Raw genomic sequence first — 24806 nt, forward strand, 5'->3', positions numbered from 1 at the left:
TGACCTCGGTTGTATTCCGTATTCGTATACGTTTCCTTAGATGGCTGGAAGAGTGGATGGACTGAGGGATCCTCTTTAAATGGACCTCTTTTTTGAACTTGTATAGATTCTGGACTCTCATTCAATATCTCATACACCCATGCAGCATTCCTGGTTTGGTTGTCATATAACGTAATGTAAGAATTCTTTTGTAGTATTTGAGTAGGTAAAGGAACTTTGTCTAGTAATTTATATTGTTTTTACCCTAACCCTTTCTTTGCAACTGTACGTGAGGCCGTGCATTCTTCATCCTTTTCAACTGTGTGTTTTTTGTTACTCATCTCTGAGAGTGGGATGCGTATGTAGACAGGTTTATTAGCACTGGGATCTTTTCCAGACTGCTGATTATCCTCCTTCACATCAGACTGTTCTGTCTCTTCTTCTGTCTCACTCACATCATTTTTAAAATATTAAACAATATTCCATGTTAAACAGCTAAGTCATAGATTTGATGTATTGGGCCGTTGACAGCATTTCTTATAGTGTCAATGGAACTGAAACGAGTCCTAACCTTGTCTATCCTTTAGAAACAGAGAAAATCATGCAAACTCCAGTCTAGGGCCCAGTAACCAATAATCTTCTAGTAAATGATGTGTTTCAGTTGTGACAGTGAAACTTCAATTTATTGCCAAGTTTAGGCGCACTTCACAAAAGTACTTATGTACCATCCTAATGAAACTAAGATTAGGGCTCAGCAACAAGGATATTGCTTTCAGATTTAATGTCATAGAATGTAACATCTCTAAAATTTTTAGAAGTTAGATCCCTGTTAGCCTATGTCTGCAACTTTGAAGCCTCTCATCAAGTGGCCAAGCAAGTGTGCAATATTAAATAAAATGGCAAAATGTTTGAAACCTAAATATAAACGTTGCAGGTGCATTATCGACTGTACAGAAATTTTGATTCAGACCCACAAATTTAACACCAACACTGTTAAATATTTGGTTGGCATGTCACCTGCAGGAGCCATTACTTTTCTGTCGTCAGGTTGGGGTGGGCGTGTTTCGGATAAACAAATTACAGCTGAGTCCGGATTTTATGACCTCCTAGAGCCTAATGACGAGATACAGGCAGATCGTGGTTTTACCATCAGAGATGAGCTTGCCACACGTGGTGCCACCCTTAGGATCCCTCACTTTACCAAAGGTAGAAAGCAGCTCTCTGCTCAAGAAGTGCATGTATCAAGAGTTATGACCCCTTGGTCTAGGGGTGCAGGGGTGAACATAAAAGCAAGTAACAAAGCAGGTTTACTTTTAAAAGGAACTTTCTCGGGTTCCTGTTTTTATTTTTGTGAGGTTAAAGGGGATGAGCATCGCCAGAAAGTCAAAAAGAAAGCAAATAAATCAGAACGCAAGAATAACTTCAGGACTAGGCCAGGCCAAAATAATAAACAAAAACCCAACTAACTTATCCCAAGAAAAACTAAATTTTCTGTCAAAAGAAAAATAGGACAAAAAGGAAAATACAACATCTTCCCTATCTCCTTAACTAAACATAAACAGGAGAAAAAGTATCTTGAAAGCAAAAGGCACCTAACCCCTACAGCGCTCATAAAAAACAAATGGTGGGTATAACAGTGGAACACACGCCATTAACAAAAAGAAAATGATAGCAATGAGAGGGAGTAAATTCAAAGAAAGAAAACATCAATGGCTCACTCAACAACAGCCGTTCGCCAGCACAATTTCACAACACTGCACAGGACTAGAAACACTGATCAGTCTCTGGCTCTCTCCCTCTCGCGAGGACACACTTCCACTCCTCTTTTAAAAGGACGCCGCGCTGCCCGTAACCAACCACCGCGTGCTCTGACGGCACGTCCAATTTGGGCAGAATGACCTATGAGAAGCAGGATAGGAGGAGAGACAGCGGAAACAACGAGGAGAGAAAAAAGCACGCACATCCGAAAATACAGTCACAGACGTAACACAAGGCATTTGTCTAATGTAAGAATTCACATTGAAAGAGTAGATGGAAAATTCTGACAACTGTTATTCCACTCACACAGGTTGACCTCTTAGATGATATAGCAATTATCTGTGGAGCATTAACAAACCTTTGTAAATGTATAGTCCCAAGAAGATAGCTTGATATAGATTTATGTAACTTTATTGTAATAAACATTTTATTGCACATTCAAGTGTTTCAATGTAAAATAGTAGTACTATATTAAATAATTTGCTTTGAAGTACATTTCAATCTGACTTATTGTTTTTGCACTGTAAATCTCCATCCATTAGCCCAAAAACCGAAAACTAATGACGTGGTCAAAAGGAATTCTGCGTGTAAGCCTTTTCAGCCTTTCGGTGAAGTTCTCCTAATTTATTGATATCTCATTTTAAATCTGACTCCATTAATAATTTTATCTGACTCCAATTCTAAGTGACTCCATAAAGTGTGCTACATTTAGAGTTTATCAGCTGATTTTACGATTAGTTGCGATTTAATTTAGATCGTTGATTTTCTTTATATCTTCCTAGTTTTTATATTCGTTCATCGAGAGACCCTAAATCGCACAGAGACATGACGCGTCCGGATTTCGCGCGCTCACGGGCACAAAACGGTTACTTCTGTGATTAGTCAGAGGGTGCAGGGTGAATATTTTACCTTTAAGTGGTTGCACATGCTCACTCAACAAAAAGTGTAATTTTAGCAATATTCACGGACTACAACTTGCTAACCCAGCGATAGTCAGAAATCGGAATATCGCGCACGCTGCGCTCCATGCTTCAGTCGTGGCGTCATCGGTGTGATCTATCATAACCCTAGATTTTGCGGTAATAAAGGAGTCTACATCGATCCATACTAGAATAATGATTTCGGAACCATACAAGAGAAATCAAGGTTAACATTTATTTTGGCCAGACAGGAAAAGTAAATACGTAAACAAGAATCCATGGTACACAACTGATCAGCGTAAAAACATAAAACACAATTGCAAAGCAATATGAAAATAATTTAAAAGAGTCATCATGTCTGGCACATCTACATGCAGTTTGCACGGGGGGTCTGACTACAGAATATTCCCCCAGAGAGTTAGAACATCCAGCCTTAAATACTCCAACCAGAACAAAAGGGCTGTAAATATTTGCAACACCCCCACCTGGTTTTGGGGGAGTGGATCAGATATCTTTGAAGAGACTACTCAAAGGAGAACTGAATTCTCATTAGTTTTCCAATCTTTCTAATACTACCAGTGACTGCAGTGAAACTGAGACCATTTTACCATTCGCACTGAGACCTTTAAAAAGACATCAAACATGAAAGGGATAAAACAATAGATTTACAAAATACATCATCACTGATATATCTGCATTTGGTGACTTGAAACCAGGACAAGGAGAGGGCAAAATGGGGAATGGGGAGGAATGTTTGTCAGGGTGTTGTCACAGTTTCTGTGAGATCTTTTCCTCAAGATTAGTGACTTTTATTGTTCAATTACTGAGGTGTGTATCTCAGCTTTTGTCTTAGCACCAAAACCGACTCTTACAGCACTGTTCACAATACCAGTCCACTACCTTTCTTCTTACCCTGGCACATGTGTAGTGGAAATGGTTCTTGCACTTCGCACAGTCCATCATCATTCCAAAGTTTGGCCTTTGACAGTGTGGGCAGATTTTAGGTGTATGCATCAGTGGATCCATGCTGCGCGTTAACAGCTCAGGCAAAACACTCTGTTTGAAGAACACTTCAGCTTTAGGCAGGACTGCTTGCAGCATTTCTTCATCTCTGCTGATGCGGTTGATGACAACAACTTGCTTAGTCCAAACCACAAAATCGCAGTACTGGGTGTTGCATACATACATGTGAAGCTGAACTTGATGGTAGTATTCATGATTCTTCTTTAGCTGTAGTGCTTTGTCTAAACAGAACTGTGTGTCCTCACTACTCCCCATCAGACCATCACGGTATTTGTAAGGGCACTTAATCTCTACAGTTGCTTTCCCACAGCAGGTACAGCTTGCTATTCCATCCGGCGATGCCCCAAGATGTGGTTTGTCTGGTCTCACAAGAAGACCGCAGAGCTCCACGTCAAAGTTTTGATGTTTTGCTTTCATTATTTCTGTATATTGTCTCCTGGCTGTGTCCTCCATATCCTTTCCCCAAAGTACTGCTGGAACATGGGACAAGTCTCGTTTGTTGTAGTGCATCACCTGTTTTACAAGGTTTGTTTTAGCGCTCTCAGTCACTACAGTCCATACACGGTGTAGGGTTGTGCTCGTTATCCTTCCAGTTCTGTGTGTGTGCCAGGCCTGAGAGTGGGACTGATCTTTAGTCGTAAGCTCAAGGTTTACACACTGCTCATTAGTTAACTCCATCCCCAGTCTTTCAAAGGTCTCTTCACTTCTCTCTTGCAGTTCATTTTGGCAGAGGCCTCTCAGATTGGCATCATACAGAGCTACCAGTGGCTCTGGCAGGTCTCCGGTGTCCATGTCCGATTCTGACGCGGAATCTGTGTCACTGCATTCAATGCTAGTGAGCACAACTGCGTTAGGTGCCAGTACTCTCAGTTCTGCAATGTCTTCATCTGTCAGTCCAGAAAACACAACAAAATAAATGTTAGATAACTTATTTTAATACAAATTGCAATCAAAGATGGTTACATAATGTCATTAAAGGATTGGTTCACTTCCGAAACAAAGATGTACAGATAACTTACTCACCACCTTGTCATCCAAGATGTTCATGTATTTCTGTCTTCAGTTGTAAAGAAATTGTTTTTTTGTTTTTTTTTTAGGAAAACATTTCAGGAATGTCAAAAAAGGTTTAAAGGTTTCTTCAAAAAACTATTTCTTTACTTTGTTCTGGAAGTGAACTAAACCTTCAATAGTTACATGGCACTGATTATAACTTGTGTTTTTACATTAATTACACTACTGTTCAAAGTTTTAGAACATCCCTATTTTATAGTTTTATTGACATAAAAGCAGTTCAAGTCCTGTGAATGGTACAAAAGTAATCAGCAAACTGCCTAAGTTAAAGACCTGTAGAAATGTGTTTCAAGGCTTCATTTACTTCCATTGCTTAAAAAAAAGACTTTTAGATCAGTGAAACTCAGAAATAATGTAATTTTTAGATATGTACAATTTTCAGGGATAAAGTAATGAGTTAACAACGGCAAGATATTCGGCAGCAATAGAAGTAAACAAAGCCATTAAAGTTAATGCAAAAACACATTTCTACAGGTGGTCCAATGTGTAAACACCTTGGAAATGATATTGTTAATACACACTGAGAAGCTTATATGTACAATATTGCAACTAAAAAGTCAATTCATTCAAAAAAAAAGTTATAGTTAATAGCTGCTTGTTGTATGTAGGGGAGAGGGGGGCACAACCTGACGCTTTTTGACTTTCTCAGTTTGTGTAAATCCACTTGGGGTTCAGAGTATTTATTGTTTCCCACATTAATTGCACACGTCTAGTACAATTATGTGGTTTTATTACATTAATACAGTGTATTCTTTTTTCTTGATTTACCCCGAAAGAATGGAAGTGAAATGTGACAACATGCCCAATAGGTGGGGTACATTGTAACATGTGAGGGGTATTATAATCAAAAAAAAATATACAAGACAAACTAAAATATTTTGTCAACAAAATACAATTAATAACTTTTTAAAATAAAATAATGGCATTTTTTAATCATTAAAAATATAAGCATTTTTGAGTTTGACTACAAACACATCGCTAAATACAGCTAAACAGCATAGTTCAAAACATAATAATAATAAATAATTTCTGAACATTAACTCTCAGTCATTATTCACCCTTTTCTCATGGTTTCTCAAAAGAATTCATGAAAGTATAGAATATAATGGCATATTTCTAATAGGGGCTCATTGTAACGCAGTGTTAACACACCCCACCTGCTCAACTGGGATGTAAACCCGCGGCTCGTGTCTTCTGCTGTTAGATCAGCATTAAAGAACATCTCAACTGTTAAATAACAGAAAAAACTAAACTTAAGTAAGAAATTTACTTTTGCTATGGTTAAATACATTCAGTAATATCTTCCAAAGATTGTTTAATTTTGGCGCTATTTTGGCGCTTCACTAAGTTTCGTCATGGCATGTGTGGAAAGGGTTAAAACATGCGTGTTACAACTAACCCCGCGTTAGGTTGTGCCCCGCGCTCCCCTACATGACCTGGAATGACCTGGTCTCCTCTACACTCAGATTGTGTCTACCTTTTACATTGCTCTTTCTACATTTCACTCTGACTGGCTGCATTTGGGTGTCTGTCCTCTTAGCCTTTCTGAAGCTGATCTCACTCAGTCTGGCTGGTTTCACCTCTCTCCTGGATGGCTGGATCCACATATTTGTCCCTGAAGAACAACACTGTCCATCTTTCCTATCCTGACCCATACTTTAAACATAAGTGCAGCTGCATGGCTGCAGCATGATCCTAACCTGCACAAAATGTTATAAAGTATGAAACACAATGGTTTAAATCGTGCTTTAGGCTATACATATAACAACAGTTGATTAAATGTTTGATTCCGTTGCTGACAATGTATGAAAATGTAAGATTTTGGTTACATACCCAGCCATACAGGTGCAGTAAGAATACAGCTGTTTTTCTTGTTGACAATAACCCAGGGCTTGTACAGTTCTGTCTTCTTACCCTGTCTTTGGCTATAGGCAGAACCTCCGTCTTCAGCACTACGAAGTTGTGAATGTGGTAATTGTGAAATTGTATGTCTTGGACATGACCACACAGAACGATGTTGTACGCATCAAGAGACTTGTACGCTTTTACCTTATCCCTGGTATATGCACTTGGAGTGTCGATCAGGTAATTATATATCTCTGGCCACTGGATGCTTGGCCAGTTCGTTTCATCGTTTACCCATTGACAAGATGGTATGGCAAACGGATCAGTAAGACGTATTCCACTCACTAGCGTTCATTTCGTTGACTAACACTCCTTGTCGCTGGGTGACAAGGTAGTGTAATATGCGGACAACATTTTGAAAATGACGTATCTATAATTTATAAATATATATCTATAAATAATCTATAATCTTTTTTAAATCTAACGATTTAGTATCGTATCCATTAGGGATGCCACAATTCTCAATATAATATTGAACCGTTCGGTACGGCATTCACGGTTCAATACGCGCTTGTGAATTGCGTTTTTTTCGGTTTCGCATTTAATTAATTATTTTTCTACAAATTCTATAATTTGCCTCCATCCCAATACTGAACAACGCGACATACATTCACATCACAGGTTAGTGGTAGAGTTATACTCACGGGACACTAGAGTTATTCACAATCACCAAAGTTCATTATTTGCATGCGTTTTAAAGGCTTGCCGGTTTCATTCGCGTGCGCGGTTTTAACATGCGCTTTTCAGAGCGCGCGCACTAAACGCCTGTCAAACACGTGATTACTGGACTAAGTAGTCTTACTGCGCTAATACTGTCAAATACACACAAGGTTAACATAAACACTGTCGGTTATGTCTAAAGTGAAAGTAAAATCTTAATCTGTATATTAGATGTGTAGAGGTCTTAAACTGACAGCAGCGCAGCCTATAGTGAACACACGGTCCTTAAAGGGACAGTTCACCTATAAAATTATGTTATTTACTCACTCTAATATTGTTTCAAACCTGTATTCATTTCTCGATGACAGAATTTTCAGTTTTGAGTGAACTAACCCTTTAATGTTAATACAACAACAAAAGACAAAGAGAAAATCACTCACTGCTCTTGACTGAAGAACTAATACAGTAGCTTTAATAAGAATCAGTGTATATTTTATAGTGAAGTCTGTGTAGTGTTTTATTTTTACATTCATTCATTCAATTTCATACTTAAATGCTGCTGTACAGCTCTGAGCTGCCAGTGTAAATCTTTATATATATTTATTTTATATTATCCAATACACTAGGAATGTGTTCAAGGGTTTTTTTTTAAGTAAAGTTTTAAGTTTAAGTAAGGTTTTTCAATTCTTTTAAGTAAAATAAAGAAAGAGTATTGCAATAAAAAAATAGTCTTTTTTCTCTTTAACCTCTTGCGGTTCCTGTCGCCTAAGAATAGAATAACAAAAAGTTTATGTGACAAGCCATCAGAACCGAACCGAACCGAAAACCGTGGGTAAAAACCGAGGTATGTATTTACATTTACATTTACATTTAGTCATTTAGCAGACGCTTTTATCCAAAGCGACTTACAAATGAGAGCAATAGAAGCAACTAGAACGGTCAAGGGCTACAGTATGCAAGTGCTGTAACAAGTCTCAGTTAATCTAACACAGAACACACAATTTTTTTTTTTTTTTTTTTTTTTTTTTTTTTTTTTTAAATAAATTAGACAGACAGAAAATGAATCGAATGGAATGTTAAGTGCTATTCTTGATTGGTTAGGTGCTGCTGGAAAAGACGTGTCTTTAGCCGTTTTTTGAAAATGGCTACAGACTCGGCGGCTCGAATTGAGATAGGCAGGTTATTCCACCAGGTGGGGGCAGTCCAGGAAAAGGTCCGTGAGAGTGATTTCATGCCTCTTTGGTATGGCACTACAAGGCGTCGTTCACTGGCAGACCGTAAGCTCCTGGAGGGTGTGTAAGTCTGAACAAGCGAGTTTAGGTATATTGGTGCAGAGCCAGTGGTTGCTTTGAAGGCGAGCACCAGTGACTTGAATTTGATGCGAGCAGCTATTGGCAGCCAGTGGAGACTGATGAAGAGAGGCGTGACGTGCGCTCTCTTCGGCTCGTTAAAGATCACCCTTGCCGCTGCATTCTGGATCAGTTGCAAGGGTTTGATAGTGCATGCCGAAAGGCCCGCTAGAAGAGCATTACAATAGTCCAGTCTGGAGAGAACAAGAGCTTGGACCAGGAGTTGTGTGGCCTGCTCTGATAGGAAGGGTCTGATCCTCCTAATATTGTATAACGCAAATCTGCAGGACCGGGATGTTGCAGTAATGTGGTCAGTGAATTTTAGCTGATCATCAATCACAACTCCAAGATTCCTGGCTGTCCTGGACGGAGTTATGGTTGATGATCCTAGCTGAATGGAGAGATTATGATGAAGTGCTGGGTTGGCTGAGACCACAAGCAGTTCTGTCTTTGGAAGGTTGAGTTGCAGGTGATGTTCCTTCATCCAGGCAGAAATGTCTGTTAGGCAGGCAGCGATACGACCACCAACCGTGGGATCATCTGGTTGAAATGAGAAGTAGAGTTGAGTGTCGTCAGCATAGCAATGATAGGAAAAGCCATGTTTCTGAATGACAGTTCCCAGTGATGACATGTAGATGGAGAAGAGAAGTGGTCCAAGCACTGAGCCCTGGGGAACTCCAGTGGCTAGATGATGTGACTTAGACACTTCACCTCTCCATGACACTCTGAAGGACCTACCTGAGAGGTAAGACTTGAGCCACTGGAGAGCAGTTCCTGAGATGCCCATCTCCATGAGAGTTGACAGGAGTATCTGGTGGTTAACTGTGTCAAAAGCAGCAGACAAATCCAGTAAGATAAGTACTGTGGATTTGGAAGCCGCTCTTGCCTGTCTCAGTGCTTCAGTAACCGAGAGCAGGGCAGTCTCAGTTGAGTGGCCACTTTTGAAGCCAGATTGGTTGATATCCAGGAGGTTGTTCTGTTCAAGAAACGTAGAGAGCTGGTTAAAAACAACTCGCTCGAGTGTCTTTGCAATGAAAGGCAGAAGGGATACCGGTCTGTAGTTTTCTAAAAGTGCTGGGTTCAGAGAGGGTTTCTTAAGCAGTGGGGTTACCCGAGCCTGCTTAAATGCTGTGGGGAAAGTCCCGGTGTGAAGAGAGGTGTTGACAATGTGAGTGAGTGCAGGAGTAACAGAAGAAGAGATGGCCTGAAGGAGGTGAGTGGGGATAGGGTCAAGTGGACAGGTAGTGGGGTGGTTGGAAAGGATGAGTTTGGAGATGTCAGCTTCAGAGAGCAGAGAAAAAGAGGGGAGCGTATGTGTGATGGTTGTTGAGATGTGCGTGTCGGTTTGTGGTGCGGAGAATTGGCTGCTGATGGAGGAGATTTTATTTGTGAAAAATGATGCAAAGTCGCCAGCTGTAAGAGTTGATGAAGGAGGGGGGGGAGGAGGACAAAGGAGTGAAGAGAATGTTCTGAAAAGTGCACGAGAGTCAGAGCAGTTGTTGATTTTGTTGTGGTAGTATGTAGATTTAGCAGTGGAGACATTAGCAGAGAAAGAAGCAAGGAGAGACTGATACAGGGTCAGGTCAGTAGTGTTTTTAGTTTTTCGCCACTTCCTCTCTGCCGCCCGGAGCCCAGAACGATGTTCGCGGAGAACATCAGACAGCCAGGGGGCAGAGGGAGTGGTGCGGGCTGGCCTGGTTGAAACGGGACAGAGGTTGTCCAAGCAAGCAATTGAACAGTGGACTAACTGTATTGTTGCATCCCTAGTATCCATGTAATCTTCTATATGTAAACGCTGCCTCTCTAGTGTTTTCTGCGACCTAGTTGCGCACGCATCCTGTTTGTTTACAAACAGTAAATTGGTCTATTCCACATACTTTAGGTGGCCGTTACAAAATGCAGAGGCTGGAAATAATTTATCCTTTGCTGAAACTTCTTAGACTTAATGGAGAATGCGGCTCATAATAATAAACACCACTGGAGCGCACGCTCCCGAGCTCTTGAAGAGACGAGAAAGCGACACAGCTCGCATTTCCACACGTTTTAGACGCGACATGTGAACGGGCCATTAATACGCGTTAAGCACTTCCGCATTGAGCATTTTAGAATCACTGATTTGCCTAGGACCTGCGCGAGACATGCATGCACAACATAAAACACAGGCTATAATTCTGAACAATCTGTTCTGATCTAAAATCTGTTCTGGTGATGTTCCAACAGAAGTAACATTCCCAGAATGCCCCAAGAATCAATAATGATTAGATGGGTTTAGTAAAAGTCAAATATCAAATAAATGTAAATGTAAAAAAACCTGAGGGAATCTGTGTTGCTGAGTTTTTCTGCTGGATGTGATGTAAGAGATGCGTCTTGTTTTCTTGAATTCTTTTGCTGTACTCTTTTGCCACTACATTTTGGGCTTAAATAAGTGTAAGCCCACTCATGTTATGTAAGATGCACGTCAGCCAATCAGAAAGGATCTGCATGTTATTGAGAATGTCTCTTTTTCCAGTAAGTCACATGAGTTTCAGGAAAAATACCACAGTATTTGGTCTGGGCGGGCGAGTGGGAGGCAGGACTTGTGACTGTGGAAAAGAATATGAATGTCGTCTTTGTCTCAAGACACGTAATCTGTGTTGAATGTTCACTGAAGGCACTGTTTCTCATTGTTATATCACATAGCTGCATATTATTGTCATTTTTTACACTGATTTGATGCCAGGGGAAGGATGTGCTTCTTTTTGTAATTAGCTTTTAGTTTGTAATGATATCGTTTACGCTGTTGTCTTCTTCTAGCACTCGTGCTCTTCTTCACTGTAGTCTTCGTCTGTCTCATCTCTGCTGGCGGTTTCAACACGTTCTCTTCACCCTCGGATATCCTCTCGAGAATCTGTGTGGTTGGTTATGAAACATTAAGTTCAGGAAACAAACTTTCACAACTTTTGCTCATCTCATCCTGCTCTATAAAAAACAGCCCTAGCTACTTAAATTGAATAAGTAGTCATGCAAGTACTTTTAATAAAGTACATTTCAAATCAAGTACTTTTTTTAACTTAAGTAGGGTTGTCATTGTGGTACTTCTACTTTTACTGAAGTAAATATGTCTCTGGTTATTTGTAACCTACTTTTACTTCCACCACTGGTGATAGAGAATGCGTTATACTCGTAGCTCATAAGAGGCTGAACTGTGACAGGAGTCGCATTGGAGTGATGTAAACTTCCCTCTTCCATTGATTGGCTAGAGGATGAGCTGTCAATCTAGAACTAGTGGACCAATGGTGATGCTAAGACCCGCCCTAATTTACATGAAACTCTAACTGCATCATTTGGAAACACAAGTGCAGAATGTGGAAACAAGAGCAAAGGAGAAAAGAGCACGGACATACAAAAAATGAAAATAAGAGCAGAAAACATGATTTTGTGTGCGATTCAGATCATTTTGAATTCATGATTCAGTTTTGAGCAATATCATGTTAAACTTGTTAAAATATTTGATTTACGCTCATTCTTTTTTTATGCGTGACCGCAAAACATTAGGTGGGAATCTGATCCCATAAACCACCAAAGTGAATTTTGCATAACATGTTTCTTTTAAGTGGGGGATCAATGACAAAATGATCAATGACAAATCATACTATGTTAATGACATCATGAGCTGATGACATCACCATTTTCTCCGGAGCGGCTGTACGGCTGAATAAAATTATGCTGTATTATTTTCCTGTTTAACACTGTGAAGCTGCTTTGATACAATCTGCATTGTAATAAGCGCTATATAAAAAAAGATGACTTGACTTAATACAGCTGTTCTGTTAAAGAAAACTGACTGCAATGCATATTTATCATGAAATGGAAGATTGTATGTATTTTGGTGTAACTGGGTGGCAGATCCTCTTCAGTTAATGACATTGGTCTGTGTCTGTTTGGTTCACTGGAAGGGCATTGCATTTCTGTTTTGATGCATGTGTTCTTGCACAGCCTTCAGTGCTCCTCATCTAGTCTTACTGCAGATACACTCAAGGCAATATAATTGTTGTAGTGGAACCCACTGGACACTAGAGGGCACTCCAGTTTAGTAAAAGAGATAGAGAAATGTGCATAGAAGGAAAATAAAAATGTATGGATGTTTGTGTTTGCGTGTCCTGATGTTTCACCTCAGAGTTGATAACCAATCTGTTAAAATTGTCATAAAACATGTTACACAAAGAGAAATGGATAAATATAGGCTACATATACAAATGTGATCACAATAAACAAGTCGTGCCAATCACACAAAACATGTATGACTTATTAACTAATAGGCCTAAGTTATATATTTTGTGTCATTGCTAATTATTTTCTGTTTAACTCTGGATGTTTCTAACTCATGTGATCAGCTAAAGACAGAAAAGAAGGGATGACTTTAGATGACAGGCAGCAAAACATCTGAATCAACACTGAACCCCATGTTCTCCGTCGGGTTGCTTTCATCTAGAACATCTTTTGCACTTTTATGATGACAGGGCTGGACTGGGGCTAAAACTCGGCCCTGGCAAACCTAGCCCATCCGGCCCATGAGTTCCTCTTGAATGTTTAACTGGGGTTAGGGCCTTAAATTGGAGTAAATAAATAAATCTAGGACAGGGACAACTAATGATGGATATTATCGAATTTACTGCAAATGCAGATAACAAACGTAATATTGCACTTTTGTCACACAGAAATGCACTTGACAGTAAACCACTGATTTTGAGCTAGGATACATTAAAGTGAATTTACTGCTTTTAAAATCTGTCGTCATTTACTCACTCTCATGTCGTTCCAAACCTGTATGACTTTCTCTCTTCCGTGAAACATAAAAAGATATTTTGAAGAATGTTTGTAACAAAGCAGATAGAGCAACTATTGACTACCATAGTATTTTTTTCCTACTATGGTAGGTAATGGTTGCTCTATCTGCTTGGTTACAAACATTCTTCAAAATATCTTCTTTTGTGTTCAGCAGAACAAAGAAACTCACACAGGTTTGGAACAACTTGAGGGTGAGTAAATGATGACACAATTTAAATTTTTGGGTGAACTATCCCTTTAATGCATGGGATCCAGGCTTTAAAGCTGTTTTGTTGAATTATAATTTAATTACCCTACACTCTAAAAAAAAAAAAGGTTCTATATGGCACCAAAAATGGTTCTTGGCTCGTAATGATAGGGGAACCTTTTTTAGTGCTATATAGCACCAATTTTGGTGCTTCAGTGGTTCTTCAGTGGTTCTTCAGAGGTGCTATAAAGCACCTTAGTCAAAGAACCGGTGAAGAACTTCTGAAGAACCGCTGAAGAACCACTGAAGCACCAAAATTGGTGCTATATAGCACTAAAAAAGGTTCCCCTATGATTACGAGGCAAGAACCATTTTTGGTGCCATATAGAACCTTTTTTTTTAGAGTGTAATGACATTTTAACTGAGTTTAACTGTAGGTCAGTTTCATTTAACTGTATGGGCATGGTAGTCACAGGTAAAATCATGCTCCTCATTACCATAGGTATATGGTTTCGAAAATAAATAAATAAATAATAATAAACTATTAAATTTGGTTGTGCTGGAGTGACAAGTTTGTAGTTGTGTGTATTGCTGTTTTCCAATTTACCTCGTAATGTAGGCTATTTACATGGTCGCGGCTGTTTTCAGCTGATTCACCACAGAACCTTTAATGTTCCCATATCACACGATTGTATAAAACAACATTCGGAGTCAAAGTGCCGGTTCATCACTTCATAGAGCAGTAGAAACGCAGCGCACGTTCGTCGGCGGCAGCGCTGTTGCGCGGATATTCGCCTTTTGCAGTTCATGCGCCCACATTTTTAAACAGCGCCTAATATTAAATATGGACACAGTCTATGGAGGAGGGAAGGTCTCTCTCGCTTTGGCCTGTCAATTCAGAAAACAAACCAATGGGACGCTGTCCCTGCATGATGGGCCAGTCCGTGGCAAAAAAATTAATAAATAAATAAATAACCTTGTATCGGCCCCAAAGTGCGTCGGCCCACCGGGAAAGTGCCCGGTATGCCAGATTACCAGTCCAGCCCTGTATGATGATAGATGCACTTTTATGATGGACAGATGCACTTTTATGATGATAGATGCACTTTTATGATAATAGATACACTTTTATGATGATAGATACACTTTTATGATGATAGATACACTTTTAGATTAGATTAGATTAGATTCAACTTTATTGTCATTACACAAGTACAAGTACAAGGCAACGAAATGCAGTTTAGGTCTAACCAGAAGTGCAATAGCAGCAAGTGCAGGATATACAACGTTTGCATAAGTGCAGGACACTAGATAGGTGATAAGTGCGTTTTGATGCCTTGCCTTGCCTTGCCTTGGATGTGCTCGATGGCAGGTAGTGGAGTCCCTGTGATGCGCTGGGCAGTTTTCACCACCCGCTGCAGTGCCTTGCGCTCCGCAACAGAGCAGCTCCCATACCACACTGCGACACAGTTGGTCAGGAAGCTTTCTATTGCGCAGCGGTAGAAGTTCACCAGGATAGCCGAGGAGAGCTGATTCTTCCTCAGTGTCCTCAGGAAGAAGAGGCACTGGTGAGCCTTCTTGACCAGGCTGGAGGTGTTGGTCGTCCACGACATGTTTTAGAGATGTGGATCCCCAGGAACTTGAAACTGGAGACACGCTCAACAGCCATTCCATTGATGTGGATGGTGTCGTGTGTGCCTCTTGACTCCTTCCTGAAGTCCACGATGAGCTCCTTCGTTTTGGTGGTGTTGAGGAGCAGGTTATTTTCGGTGCACCATGTGGCCAGGTGCTGGATCTCCTCCCTATAGGCAGTCTCATCGTTGTTGCTGATGAGACCAATCACCGTAGTGTCGTCCGCAAACTTGACGATAGAATTAGATCCATACACAGGGTTGCAGTCGGAGGTGAAGAGGGAGTAGAGAAACGGGCTTAGCACACAGCCCTGTGGTACACCAGTGTTAAGAGTTATGGATGTGGAGCAGGTGAATCCTGAACGAACATTCTGGGATCTGTCAGTTAGGAAGTCCAAAATCCAGTTACACATTGAAGTGTTGATGCCCAGGTCTCCAAGTTTGGCTATTAACTTGGTTGGGATGACAGTGTTGAATGCTGAGCTGAAGTCAACAAACAGCATGCGTGCGTAAGTGTTTTTATTGTCCAGGTGAGTGAGCACAGAGTGCAGTGCCATGGAAACGGCATCCTCTGTGCTCCTATTGCTGCGGTAGGCAAACTGGTGTGAGTCCAATGTGGATGGTAGAGAGTCTTTTAGGTGTTCCAGGACCAGCCGCTCAAAGCACTTCATGACGATGGGTGTGAGTGCTACAGGGCGGTAGTCATTAGGGCACCTCGGGCTGGAGTGTTTCGGCACTGGCACAATGGAAGTGCGTTTAAAGCATGAAGGTACAGCTGCTTGGGCAAGAGACAGGTTGAAAATGTCTGTAAAAACCTCAGCGAGCTGCTCCGCACATGCCCTGAGAACACGTCCAGGGATGTTGTCTGGTCCAGCAGCCTTGTGCGCCCTGATCCGGCTCAGTGCCTTGCAGACATCTGTGGTGGAGAGTGTGATTGGTGGGTGGTCAGCTGAGGGTTTGAGCTTGGTGGCAGTTTCTCTGTTGTCTCTTTCAAAGCGAGCATAAAAGTGATTTAGCTCGTTCAGGAAGTTGACATCAGTGGCTGCGGGGGTGGAGTGGGGGGTTTGTAGTCACTGATGGCCTGAATGCCCTGCCACATGCGTCGAGGGTCAAAGTTGGAAAAGTGTCCCTCTATCTTTAGCTTGTAGCAGTGCTTGGCCTTTTTGATGCCCCTCTTCAGGTTTGCTCTGGATGTGCTGTACGCTTGTGCATCTCCTGATCTGAAGGCAGTATTGCGTGACTTCAGCAGGAGTCGCACTTCCCTGTTCATCCATGGCTTCTGATTTGGGTATGTGGTGATCTGTTTCTGGGTTGTAAAACTGTCAATGGTGGTATTGATATGATCCAATACAGAGGAGGTGTAGAAGTCAATGTCCGTGTGAGCGCCACTGGTGGCTTGAGAAGCAAACACACTCCAGTCTGTGTGTAGAAACCTTTCCTGGAGTGTGGAATCAACCCCCGCAGGCCACACCTTGATGGTCTTCACTGATGGCTTCACACGGTTGATGAGGGGTGCATATTTGGGGATGAGGAACAAAGAAAGGTGATCTGACTGTCCCAGGTGGGGGAGGGGTGTCGCAACGTAAGCGCCAGCCATGTTTGTGTAAACATGGTCTAAGGTTTTGTTTCCTCTGGTGTGGCAGGAAACATGCTGGTAAAACTTGGGTAGCACTGACTTTAAGTTTGAATGATTAAAGTCACCTGCAACAATAAAAGCAGCTTCCGGGTGATCAGTCTGTTGTTTACTGATGGCTGCATGAAGTTCTTTCATAGCAAGCTTGGCATCAGCATCCGGGGGAATATAGGCTGCAGTTATAATGGTGGAAGTGAACTCCCGCGGTAGATAAAACGGTCTACATTTAAACATGAGAAACTCGAGGTTAGCTGAACAATGACTCCCAACAATAGCAGAGTTTGTGCACCAGGCTTTGTTAATGTAAATGCACAATCCACCACCTCTGGTCTTACCGGAGCCATCTAATGTTCTATCCGCCCGGAGCGTGTGGCATCCCGCTAGCTCAATAGCGGTGTCCGGTATTCCGCTGTTTAACCAGGTTTCCGCGAAGATTAGGACGTTACAGTTCAAAAGTTTCTTGCTGTATGTGATGCTGAGTCGAATCTCCTCCATTTTGTTCACTAGCGACCGTACATTGGCAAGGAAAATACTGGGTAAAGAGAGCCGATGTGGGGTTAGCCTTAGCTTTAGCCTTAGCTTAGCTCTCAGACCTCCGCGTTTCCCCCGCCTTTGTTTACGATCTCGGCGCCGCCTGCGAGCACTTCCGCCCGGCCAGGTAGAGTGCATTGCCTCGGGTGTCCTAGCGATCTCAGGAAGGAGTCGAAGATTGTCCATAAAACTGTCGGAAATTCGCAAACCAATATCCAAAATCTCACCACGGGTGTACGATGTTAAGGCACAACTATTCTGAACGAACAGACCCGAGATGAGCAGGAAAAATACCGCAAAATTGCAGAATCTGGAGAGACCCAGAGCCTCACGAACTACTCGCGCCGCCATCTTGGAATGAGATGGCGGGCGAGTTGAGACATATGGCGGGAGCGTAGACCACCCTGGTGGTTGATGTACGCTACTGTCGTCTGTCCGGACTAGTACATGTTGACCCTTAAGCAACGCTAGGAAGCGGTGCAGGGCGAACCGTACTGCCAGCAACTCGAGGCAATTGACATGCAGAAGGCGCTGGGGTCCTGTCCAGGAGCCCACGGCTGCTTGTCCATTGCACATGGCACCCCAGCCCGTGGAGGAGGCATCTGTTGATACAACAACATGATGGAAACTCGTTCTAAGGACACTCCGGTCCGTAGAAAACTGAGGTTTGACCACGGGGTGAGCGTCTGTAAGCAGACCCGAGTCACTTGTACCCGGAGCGTGCCAGACCGCCATGCCCATCTCGGGACTCGATCGCGAAGCCAAAGCTGAAAACTTCAGTGGGACTGCACTCTTGCTCTCGCATTAATGAAGGCAAGTCAGCCGAGACTGCGTGCGCGCTCGCTGGTAAGCAGCACGCACCTGCGACCGAGTCGGAAACCACACTGAGAAAAGAGATCCTCTGCACGGGGCAGAGTCGCTCTTCTCCCAGTCGACCCGAAGGCCCAGACGGGCTAAGTGCCGGAGCACTTGGACTCTGTGTCCGCAGACCTGCTTACGAGAGTGACCCAGTATGAGCCAGTCATCGAAGTAGTTCAGGATGTGAACCCCGTGCTGCCTGAGTGGCGCAAGGGCTGCCTCGATAGACCATGTAGAGTCACGAGGGGACAGAGCTGCCCGAATGGGAGGACTGCGTACTGAATGTCCGCCCCTTGAAGCAAATCATAGGAACGGTCCGCGTCGAGGAAGGAGACATAAAAGTAAGCGTCCTTCAGGTCGATCGTTGCAACCAATCTACCGGACGAACGCATCCGAGGAGGCGTTCGCTACCGACATCCTGAACGGAAGCCTGTGAAGGGATCGGTTCAAGATGGGCAGATCCAGGATTGGCCATAACCCACCGGTTTCCAAGGGTACAATGAAGCAAGGGCTGAGAAGTCGGACTTCACTTCGGCTGGAGGGACAGGCTCGATCACACCCTTCGCCAGTAGGGTGGCAACCTCCGCACGCATGACTGGGGCATTAGGCCCCATCATGGCGGGCGGACTCCCCAGAGCGGGGAGGAGCCTACGCGAACCGAATCACGTAGCCGAGCCTGATGGTCTTCGCGACCCAGTGGACAGTCCCGGAAGCTGTGTCGTCCCGGAAGCTGACCAGCAGGATCACTCCAACCACAGACGTACCCCGGGTGGGCCAGCGAGGCAGCGTGACTGGCCCAGACGTGGGAGGCGTAGTGTCCCGGTGTGGGGGCACAGTCAGCAGCTGCGTCCTGACAGAGGAGACCAGAGAAGGATGCACGTTCCACTGGGGTCTGCTCTGAGAGGAGGCTGGCGAGAGAGAGGGACGAGAGCGGCGCGGCCCGGAGGTGGCGCACACTGGAGGGAAGGAGAGGCCCTGCTACCATCCCCTGGAAAGAACTGGAACCCATCTCTGAGTTGTCCACCTCCAGCCTGGCGTTTAGTCAGGCTGAGGAGCGGACTGGGCGTCATCCTGCAACCACCTCCACAGCGCGGCCCAGGTGAAGATAGCCACGCCATGTCAAAACCCTCCGTGGACACCGTAGTGCGCAACAGAGTGTTCAACAGTGAGGGGACCCCAGTGTACCCTTGGCCGCGGCCCCATCGAGGGCAGAGAAGGCGGAGGAGGCCACCGAACGGTCACAGGAGCACGGGGACCTCCAGGACCGCGTGATCTCCTCATGCATCTCGGGAGTGAAAGGCATTGGGGGCGGGGCCCAACAGCTGTCAGGTGCCGCTCCCAAAACCAATCGCGCAACCACGAGCGCTCGTGACAGGGCGGAGTTCCACACCCGCGCGAGGCTCGCGGCTGCCCGAGAAAACATGGCTGTTAACTCTAGGTCGGATCCGGCAGTGCTGACACACCCGAAGGCGGAGCACAGCCTAATCGTCATCCCCAAAGGACTCTAGCCCACCTTGAGATGCGGGGATCGACATCTCGCTGCTATCTGGAGTGTGAACAAAACGAACGGGGCGTCCGAGACGGTCTCGCCACTTCAGTCCAGCACTCGCGGGAAGCGATGTGCAAGAGAGGGGCGTGGCCCGAGGAATGATCGTCGGGGTTCTTAATACCACAGCACCACCTCTCTCTGAGACGGTAGATTGGGGTGTGGCAGAGGGGACTCTCTCTCCTCACGGAGATCACTGAGTCTCGACCGCGACATCACGATGGTCACGTTCCCGCAGTGGGAACATGACACATCCACAAACACTGCCCGAACGTGCTGAAGCCCAAACACGTTGGGTAGTGAATGTGCCCATAGACAGCAACGGAGATCGATCGCACCCGGAAGTGCACGGGCGAACCGTCTTGAAAAAGACGTGCCAATCGCAAGCTCTTTTTGTGAGAGGAAAGCTCTGCAGAGTGCCGAAGTGCCCAGGGAAAACACACACAGCTGTTGCAGATCAGTGCACAGATCAGCAGGCAGGCAATGCGAGATCACTGGAATGCGCCGTCACACCAACACCCTGGAGAACTGCTCGTCTCGAAGACTGAAGAGAAGATGTCAGAATTCAGGCTTGTAGGAGTGAAGAGATGCTCTTGGCTCCGATGCAGAAACATAATGCGATGTTGCCAGCGTACTTCCTTATATACCCACGAGGTGGGGCGGAGTTACGCATGCAAATTCCGCATGCCCATGGCATTGGCACTGCCATTGGGCGCTGTTAAATTCTCGAAGGTAATTGGCTTCTAAGCGAAACCCCCATTCGTTAGTCACTAACGTTATGTCGTAGTGACTGAACAAAAGGGAACAGGTAATGTAGTGGATAATGGCATCACAGTGAATTGCGGACGGGAGGTTTGGCGCTTATGGTGGTTTGGTGTGATATTGGTGGGAGCGCGGAGAGTTTCTGCACACCGCGTACAGCTCGTACCAGCTCATGTTGTTTGATTTATTATGTGTAAAAGAAAGTCGAGTTGTGTGTTTGAGCGTGTACGTTTTTGCGTTGTAGCAACAACCTGCCAGCAAGGTCATTGATCTGGATCTGTATGTCTCTGATCATTGCTTTTCCCTGTCCATGTTGCTGATAATACTCTGGTAGGTCAGTTGAGTTTTATCATGTGCCATCAGTAGTTGATCGCCGCTTAAGCAGCGGAGTAAAGTTAATTTTATGTTTGATATTCGCCGGATTTTTGTTTTCCCTTGATACAGTTCTAAAGAGTCAATCTTTGAGAGACATAAATACCATGAATAGTTTTAACAATTACGCAACTACTGTATAGCAACATAAACAATTAATTCAAAACCACTTACGTGTATTACAGCTGCATATTTATGCTGATTTATACCCGGGAATGCTTTGATCACCTTCATGACAAAGGGAATGTCTGGAAGTTCCCCAACAGCGTAAAAACGTCTAATTTGTAGAAGTTAAAATGACTTTTAAAATAAAAAATAAATACAAATAATTCGAAGTTGTAGTACATTAAAAATATTTTAGACTGACTTACAAGTATTAGCGCTCATCATATAGTGAGTTACTGTATTTTTTTCTATAAATATTAGTGTACTGTACGTACAGTAAGGATGATATTGTCTAAAACGAGATATTGGCAAAATATAATAAATATTTTCGCCCGCTAGGCATTTACATAGCCCTGTAAAAATGTATTTGAATGAATTGTTGAGACTCGATTTGCACTGTGTGGTGAATTTGCAGACGGTCCCTTAAGCAGCCTATGCGGATATGTGGCTAATATCAAACCTAAAACTAACTTTACCTCGCTTTTTTAGCGCGTTTTCTTTTTTCATTGTAGTAAATGAGGCAGCGTGGTTGCTGAACTTGATTGATTATGAGCTTTTGTGGAGGTAATTTGAATATATTAAAAGTTTTATAAAGTACTTCATTAAAATAAATGGTCGAAAGGCAATTTTTTTCATTTGTATAGTGTTCACTACCAGTTGATGTATTTGATGATTGTATATTAGCTTGCACGTGTGGACTTCACAAGATTTTATGCTTGTACTAGAAATAGCTGAGACTGTTACTTACAATTGAAGACTTTTAGTCTAAATGAGTCCATCTGGTCCCCTTATTCCTGACATTTTGTTTGTATTTATTTTGCATTGTATTTTGTTGATATTGATTTTATTTTATATATTGGATTCTATATGGGTTTAAGAATTGTTTTTCTTTTAAAGAAATAAAGACCATGTACTGCACCATGCATGCACAACATAAAGCACAGGCTATAATTCTGAACAATCTGTGATGTTCCAACAGAAGTAACATTCCCAGAATGCCCCAGGAATCAATAATGATCAGATGGGTTTAATAAAAGTCAAATAAATGTAAATGTAAAAAAGTCAAACCTGAGGGAATCTGTGTCGCTGAGGTTTTCTGCTGGATGTGATGTAAGAGATGCGTCTTGTTTTCTTGAATTCTTTTGCTGTACTCTTTTGCCACTACATTTTGGGCGTAAATAAGTGTATTGTAAGATGCATGTCAGCCAATCAGAAAGGATCTGCATGTTAATGAGAAGAGTCTCTTTTTCCAGTAAGTCACATGAGTTTCAGTAAAAATTACCACAGTATTTGGTCTGGGTGGGACTCATCACCCTCGGATATCCCCTCGATAACTGTGTGGTTGGTTATGAAACATTAAGTTCAGGAAACAAACTTTCACAACTTTTGCTCATCTCATCCTGCCCTACAAAAAAGAGCAAGTCAAATACATTTGTTTCTACATTAAAACCATTTTAGGTATTGCAGGTTCTCTCTAATCAGCAAAAACCAAACACAAATAACGACTTTATTCAACTATCTCTTCTCTTCCATGACACTCTCCTACACGATTCACGCAAGCACCACATGTATGTGATCATGTGATCGTGCTCGGCCAATAGTGGGTCGGCATTCTGCCGTAGAACCCGGAATCTCTCCCGGAGAGTGACAGGGAAGACAAGGCATTGTTGAATAAAGTGGTTATTTGTGTGTGTTTTTGAACACTAAAGTATTCTCATCTCTTCATCACATTAAGGCTGAGCCACTGAAGTCACATGGGCTATTTTAACCTTGTCTTTACTGTCTTTCTGGCCCTTGAAAGTGTTCATTACGTTGCTGTCTGTGGAGGGGTCAGCGAGCTCTGGGATTTCATCAGAAATATCCTGGTAACCACGCTCACGTCCATATTGACAAATGCCAAGTTTTACGAGGAAACAGCCATATGCACAGTCATACATTTGTTTCATAAATGAGACCCAATGCGTGCATGATTTAGTAAAACAAGGAAATGTATTATTATATCCTGTATTCATTTTCTCATTTTAATAAATCATGTGCACAATATAATAATTAATCTACTAAATCAAAACTCTGCACATTTTTGAAACAGATCTTACAGTCGAAGTGAGAATTATTAAAGGGATAAATGATTATATACATTTCAACAAAGGTTGAGTAATCTTTGAAGTTATGTCGTTATGTGCATGTGTCTCATGAGGATTCAGTGACGGAGAACAAGGGCTTTTGGGGCTTTTAAGAGCCAGAACTGAGCAAGCTGAACTTTATCTGTGGCGTGAGCTTCTGTCCTGTTAAAGGGGTGGTAAAACACATTCTTTTGAAGGCTTGATTGTGTTTGTGGGGTGCACTGTAACATGTGTTCATGCTTCGTTTAAAAAAAAAAAAAATCATTATTTTTCATATATTTGACCTTTATTCTACACTGCTCTGTCCCTCCTGATGCTTTCCGGGTTGTATGAAGCCAGTCCCTCAAAAATACGCAATGGGCTCAGATTGGTTAGCTGGCCCAGTGTGTTGTGATTCGCTAACCGCAGAAACGTCACGCCCCTTACCTTACCGGTAGCCGGTAGACTGTGCTTTGGTCAGTATTAGAAATGATGGCGTCAATAAAACCACACCAATCTGAGCCCGAATCAGACCCAGAACATTTGAGTGAAGATGATCGAGCAGAACCTGTTCAGTCCTCAAGAGTAAAGACTGCGGATCTATAGTGATCGCTACTGAATGGCACTGTTACTTTTGTATTTTTAGAACATTATAGCCAAATATCTGTCGCAAGAACTATTAACCCAAAACACTAAACACTGGCTTTACTATAGTAGCCAAATCACACACAGAAGCATGTTTAGCATGCCTGTAGATAAACAATACATAAAAGCTCTAATCAAAGAATCATTTACACTAATGTCAGGTTCGCTGTTGAGATTTTAACGTTAGTGTTTGTAATGTTAGGTGTTCGTCGGATAACGTTAAGTATGAATGAGCATTTAACAGACTGGTTTGCAGAACAGCTTGTCATCTGTTTACTTCCTTGCTACAACCTATTACAGGAAAACACATCGATGAAAAATAAATCAGACTTACAGGTTGTGGCCCGTAAACAGCTTCTGTTTGTAAATCCAGCTTTCAGGACAAGCCATTGTGCATATCCTGCATTGAACTCGCGAACATTGTGAAAGTTTTCCTCCGTGAAATGTGCAGCGGGAGGGAGCCCCGCGCGCGTCGTGCATTCACACACTGGCAGTGTTTGTCTCACGGACTCACGCAGCTGACGTTGTGCAAATCCGGTGTTGAACTCGCGAACATTGTGGAAGTTTCCCTCCGTGAGATGTGCTGCGGGAGCCCCGCACGTGCTTGTTCCCCTCTGTCTCATACACACGTGCATATAACATGTTGTATGTTAAACGCTCTGCAACGCACACCCCCGTCCCTAGGAAGGCTGAACAAAGCAAGTACCCCAGACCTGCAATCCGGATGAATATAACAGCGTTTCCTCGGCATCGCGGCAACAACACTCCAGCCTAACTATACCACAACAACACTCCAGCCTAACTATACCACAACAACACTCCAGCCTAACTATACCACAACAACACTCCAGCCTAACTATACCACAACAACACTCCAGCCTA

The 24806-nt window shown here is 43.0% G+C and overlaps 2 protein-coding genes across 3 annotated transcripts; both read right to left on the bottom strand.

Annotated features, from left to right (window-relative positions):
- Nucleotides 1–1294: 1294 nt before the first annotated feature.
- Nucleotides 1295–11104, bottom strand: LOC307132251 (uncharacterized protein). 2 transcript variants are annotated; one of them, XM_079826425.1, is made up of 4 exons: nt 10977–11104; nt 3570–4567; nt 2044–2076; nt 1295–1878 (listed from the first exon to the last, which is right to left on the bottom strand). In XM_079826425.1, the coding sequence occupies exons 2-4, from the start codon at nt 4470–4472 to the stop codon at nt 1744–1746; spliced, it is 1071 nt and encodes a 356-aa protein (XP_079682551.1). In that variant the 5' UTR covers nt 4473–4567; nt 10977–11104; the 3' UTR covers nt 1295–1743. The 2 variants fall into 2 exon arrangements, with proteins under 2 accessions (XP_079682551.1, XP_079682550.1); XM_079826424.1 differs by lacking the exon at nt 10977–11104 and adding an exon at nt 6229–6526.
- On the bottom strand, nt 8354–10777 carry LOC307132119 (uncharacterized protein). The gene is made up of 2 exons (XM_079826284.1): nt 9404–10777; nt 8354–9205 (listed from the first exon to the last, which is right to left on the bottom strand). The coding sequence occupies exons 1-2, from the start codon at nt 10437–10439 to the stop codon at nt 8400–8402; spliced, it is 1842 nt and encodes a 613-aa protein (XP_079682410.1). The 5' UTR covers nt 10440–10777; the 3' UTR covers nt 8354–8399.
- Nucleotides 11105–24806: the final 13702 nt, after the last annotated feature.

The sequence above is a fragment of the Gobio gobio genome, assembly GCF_949357685.1.
Source record: "Gobio gobio genome assembly, chromosome: 1".
Classification (NCBI taxonomy): Eukaryota; Metazoa; Chordata; class Actinopteri; order Cypriniformes; family Gobionidae; genus Gobio; species Gobio gobio.

What these genes read in the sequence shown, in the direction of transcription:
- LOC307132251 (XM_079826424.1), bottom strand. Translation starts at nt 6,406, where the DNA reads ATGGGTCAGGATAGGAAAGATGGACAGTGTTGTTCTTCAGGGACAAAT. An exon ending in TAGAAAGAGCAATGTAAAAG is followed by an intron (nt 4,568 to 6,228) that starts GTAGACACAATC and finishes CTGGACTGACAG; the next exon opens with ATGAAGACATTGCAGAACTG. An exon ending in CATCTAAGAGGTCAACCTGT is followed by an intron (nt 1,879 to 2,043) that starts GTGAGTGGAATA and finishes TGCTTCTCATAG; the next exon opens with GTCATTCTGCCCAAATTGGA.
- LOC307132119 (XM_079826284.1), bottom strand. Translation starts at nt 10,439, where the DNA reads ATGGATACTAGGGATGCAACAATACAGTTAGTCCACTGTTCAATTGCT. An exon ending in GCTCAAGTCTTACCTCTCAG is followed by an intron (nt 9,206 to 9,403) that starts GTAGGTCCTTCA and finishes CATTTCAACCAG; the next exon opens with ATGATCCCACGGTTGGTGGT.